The sequence below is a fragment of the Lotus japonicus genome, chromosome 2 (genome assembly GCF_012489685.1).
Source record: "Lotus japonicus ecotype B-129 chromosome 2, LjGifu_v1.2".
Lineage (NCBI taxonomy): Eukaryota > Viridiplantae > Streptophyta > Magnoliopsida > Fabales > Fabaceae > Lotus > Lotus japonicus.
The window spans coordinates 45,479,803-45,483,456 of record NC_080042.1 but is presented as its reverse complement, the minus strand read 5'-3'; the positions used below and the strand labels follow the sequence as shown (position 1 = coordinate 45,483,456).

The 3,654-nt window shown below is 36.8% G+C and overlaps 1 protein-coding gene across 1 annotated transcript; it reads right to left on the bottom strand.

Annotated features, from left to right (window-relative positions):
* Nucleotides 1–1,146: 1,146 nt before the first annotated feature.
* On the bottom strand, nucleotides 1,147–3,654 carry LOC130735412 (beta-galactosidase-like). The gene is made up of 2 exons (XM_057587414.1): nucleotides 1,492–3,654; nucleotides 1,147–1,425 (listed from the first exon to the last, which is right to left on the bottom strand). The coding sequence occupies exons 1-2, from the start codon at nucleotides 3,652–3,654 to the stop codon at nucleotides 1,147–1,149; spliced, it is 2,442 nt and encodes an 813-aa protein (XP_057443397.1).

Here is a 3,654-nt window from a genome sequence, read left to right as displayed (position 1 = left end):
TAGCAAATAGTACCCGTCAAATAGTACCGGCTACCGGGACTATTCAACCGGAACTATTCAAACAGTGTCCATTTTTTTCCTTTAAATAGGCGTCTTCTGAGCTTTGTTAAGCAGAGTTTGGATAGCGAGTTTAGAGAGATAAAAGTTTTCCCTCAGTTTTTAAATCTATCTATGTAATATTTTGTTCAAGTTTTATTATTCTGTTTATGGAAGGCTGAGCCTCCTATTTTAATTTCTGCAATTTAATTTTCCGCAAGAAGCCCCTGCAAGGTGGCGTCCTACTTCTCTTAATCCTCTTCTCATCCCCCTCCTTCTGCTTCCGAACCCCTCTTGGTATATATATATATATATATATATATAGGGTGTGTGTGCCTTAAAGGTTTTCAATACAAAGTCATTGTTATCCCAAGATTATTTCCAAATAAAAAACAATCATCTTTGTATATGTTTGCACTCATTGACCCTCCATTATCATGAGACAATAACCAACTAGCCCTATCAATTACATAGTCAAAATTAATTGTCAAATGATGTTTTCTTTATTACACATTTATTGGAGTTTTCAAATCATTGCGCATGCTTCCCACAATCAATAAGTAAGTAATTGAACAACACTTTTAGAAAATATCGAGGCAAAGAATTTTAGCAAAAATTCCATTCACTTATGAGTAATGCACAAGATTATTTGTATGAAAAAACATTTTGTTCTTCTTTATTTAAAGTGACTTAAATATTTATTGTTAATAGATTCTTAACTTAGTTTGTATTTTTTTACTCCAAAAATTATTTTCCAATTTATATTTTAATCGATGCTTTTTTCATCACTGCTTGATGTTCATTTTCTATATCTAATTTATAGTACCCGCTAGAGATTTCAAGAAAGCTAAAACTTACAATAATAGTGACGATTATAAAGATCAAATTTTTTTAAAATTATATGAAATTTAAAGTTTGATTTACTACATCAATTTCGCTATTTTCAACCATGCTTTTATGAAAAATCATTCAAAATGTATAAAATTAAATTAAGTACAAATTAGTTTTTCTATAAATTTAAATTAAAGAGACAAAAAAAAGCTTTTACACAATAAGGAATGTTTTGTACATGAATATTCAGGTGAAGATACTTTAACGAAAAGTATAGCACTATGCATGAACACTTTGTACACGCCCATCGTTAGGATCAGAACCATCACAAAGTAGCTGCACAGCTAGCCGACCATCAGCTCCACCGGATCTTATTTTAAATTTGGAATTTGTCACATCGACAGAGCATGATTGTTTTCCAATGCACGCTTCTTCAACCACTGCCATACTGTAACTTGATTCCCATTCACCTTTCTGGAATGAGCCACACTTTCCTTGTGGATCCCCATAACTAGCAAATTGGATTTCTGAAACAGTTTTCCCACCATGGCAATTTAACTCTAAGGTTCTCCCATAATCCGCAGTGGCGCAAATGGGACCAAGTGCAATTGTTTGGACAGACACATTGAAGGGGTTTCCACCCATTTCCTCGAACAAAATCAATTTGTTATTGTTTTGGTGTAAGAAGGACCTCGGAACATGGTAAAACCTCTGAGATGGTTCTCCACACCCACTCGCACACTGCTGAGGTTCATAATTACCTTTATAATCACATGTGTCACTGCACCCATTTTTGTCAGCCACCATTGTAGGCCAATATCGTCCAATGCTTTTCCCATTAACCCAAGCTTCTCCTTTTCCCAGTCCTTGCAAATCTAAGACCAGAGAGTCTTCACCTTCAGGAGTCTCAAAGGTTGTCATGTACCAGGTCATTGGTCTTCCATTAGGAACATTATTTTTTTCCCAATGAACTCCATTAAGGGATGTAGGGTCATAAAACCTTTGGGTTTCACCATTTAACCCGACCTTGTAAGACCAATTAGATGTTGATAAGTCCAAAGTAGTTTTTTGGTTGCTTCCAATGATTTTCACAGGACCTCCAACAATGCCCTCATCTCTCATATCAAAGAATGCACCATACTGAGGATGCCCAACTGTTCCACTTAATAAACTTATGACATTGGTCCCTTGATGCAGAGAAATCATATTTTCATACGTAAAATGAAGGTTGTCATACTTGCCCCATTGTCTACCAATATATTGTCCATTAACGTAGACGTGAAGAACATGACCTGTTGTGTTCACTTGCAAAGTTGCATTTTGCCAAGATGAGGTGTCATTGATGAAAACTTCAGCCATATACCACAAGTAGTCACTAGCATCAACAGTAACTCCCTTCTGCTCTAAAAGTAGAGGTGCTTTGAATGACCCTAGGCCTTTAAGTGTATCATCCATTGGTTCTGGCGTCCAAACCCAATTGAGAGGGTTGCCTATTGTAGCTTGTTTCTTAACGTAAATATTAGTTTGAGCCTTAACCTTTGCAGTGTTGAAAACCTCTTTGTTGCAATCTTGAAGAATAGATACTGACCAAGCAGGCACATTGTACTTGCCATTTTGTTGTAGATCAACTTGAGCATCCTGAGAATCGTCGGAATTGCTTAAGAAGCAAAACTTTTCTCCAGTGACATTGTTTGTATAGGTAGTTAAGTACACTGAATTTCCATATTGTTTCTCAGTAGTTGTTCCATTGGTTAGAATCTTTTCTCCTAATTTTAAGGCTGCATGGAGGTCTTTAAGATGTCCCCATTTTGGTTGATTTAGATTACCATATTCATCAAGGGGTGCATCATAATCATAAGCAGTAATTAAATACGGACCACCTGCAGTTCGCCCAAAATTTGTTCCTCCATGATACATATAGTAATTTTGAAAGACTCCACCTCTTTGAAAGAAACGTGCAACTGAAAAGGCTATATCCTCAGCAGTTCTGTGTGGCTTCCTTTCACCCCACTTTTGGAACCAACCTACCCAATTTTCGGTAAACATCTTTGGGCTCTTAGGATTGTTTGGCTTAAAATTGTCACAATAATACCCATTGCAAGTGTTAATCATGGGTGATGGAGCATTGTTTTGCTTGCACATGATCCATGGGACACTGATATTTTGAGATAAAGCCATTTGGGCACACCATTTGATATATGCATTCCCTTCTTCTCCATAATGACTTATGACATCTCCGTACTCATTTTCTATTTGAGCAAGAATAATAGGCCCTCCTTGGGGTGCAAATAATCCTGCTTCTTTGCACATGTTCACTATCTTTGTTGTGAAGATCTGCATTTCCTCCTTAAAAACTGCATTGTCTGTCCTTAGTTGAATCCCTAGCAAGTTATGTAACCACATTGGGAAACCTCCATAGCTCCATTCAGCACATACATAAGGACCAATTCGCAGAACAACATATAGCCCAGCTTCTTGAACATTTTTTAAAAACTTGATGATATCTTTATCTCCTGAAAAATCATATTCGCGACGAGTAGGCTCATGAAGGTTCCAAAAGACATATGTTTCAATTGCATCAAGACCACCATCTTTGGCCTTCTGAATAAGATCTGGCCACATTTGTGAAGTGCTTCGTGGATAGTGGATTGCACCTGACATTATTATTCGTCGTTCTCCATTGATGATGATTGCATTTGAATCATATTCAACAGTTGTTGCTAATGAACAAGCCCACAAAAATGCCGAGCATGTAATAAGGAAGGTTCCAATCCGAGGATTAGACAT

Bases quoted from the DNA above. Each gene is read 5' to 3' on its own strand.
- LOC130735412 (XM_057587414.1), bottom strand. From the start codon at position 3,654: ATGTCTAATCCTCGGATTGGAACCTTCCTTATTACATGCTCGGCATTT. The intron at 1,426-1,491 runs GTGTCTGTCCAA...AGAACCTTAGAG, and splicing joins TGGGTGGAAACCCCTTCAAT to TTAAATTGCCATGGTGGGAA.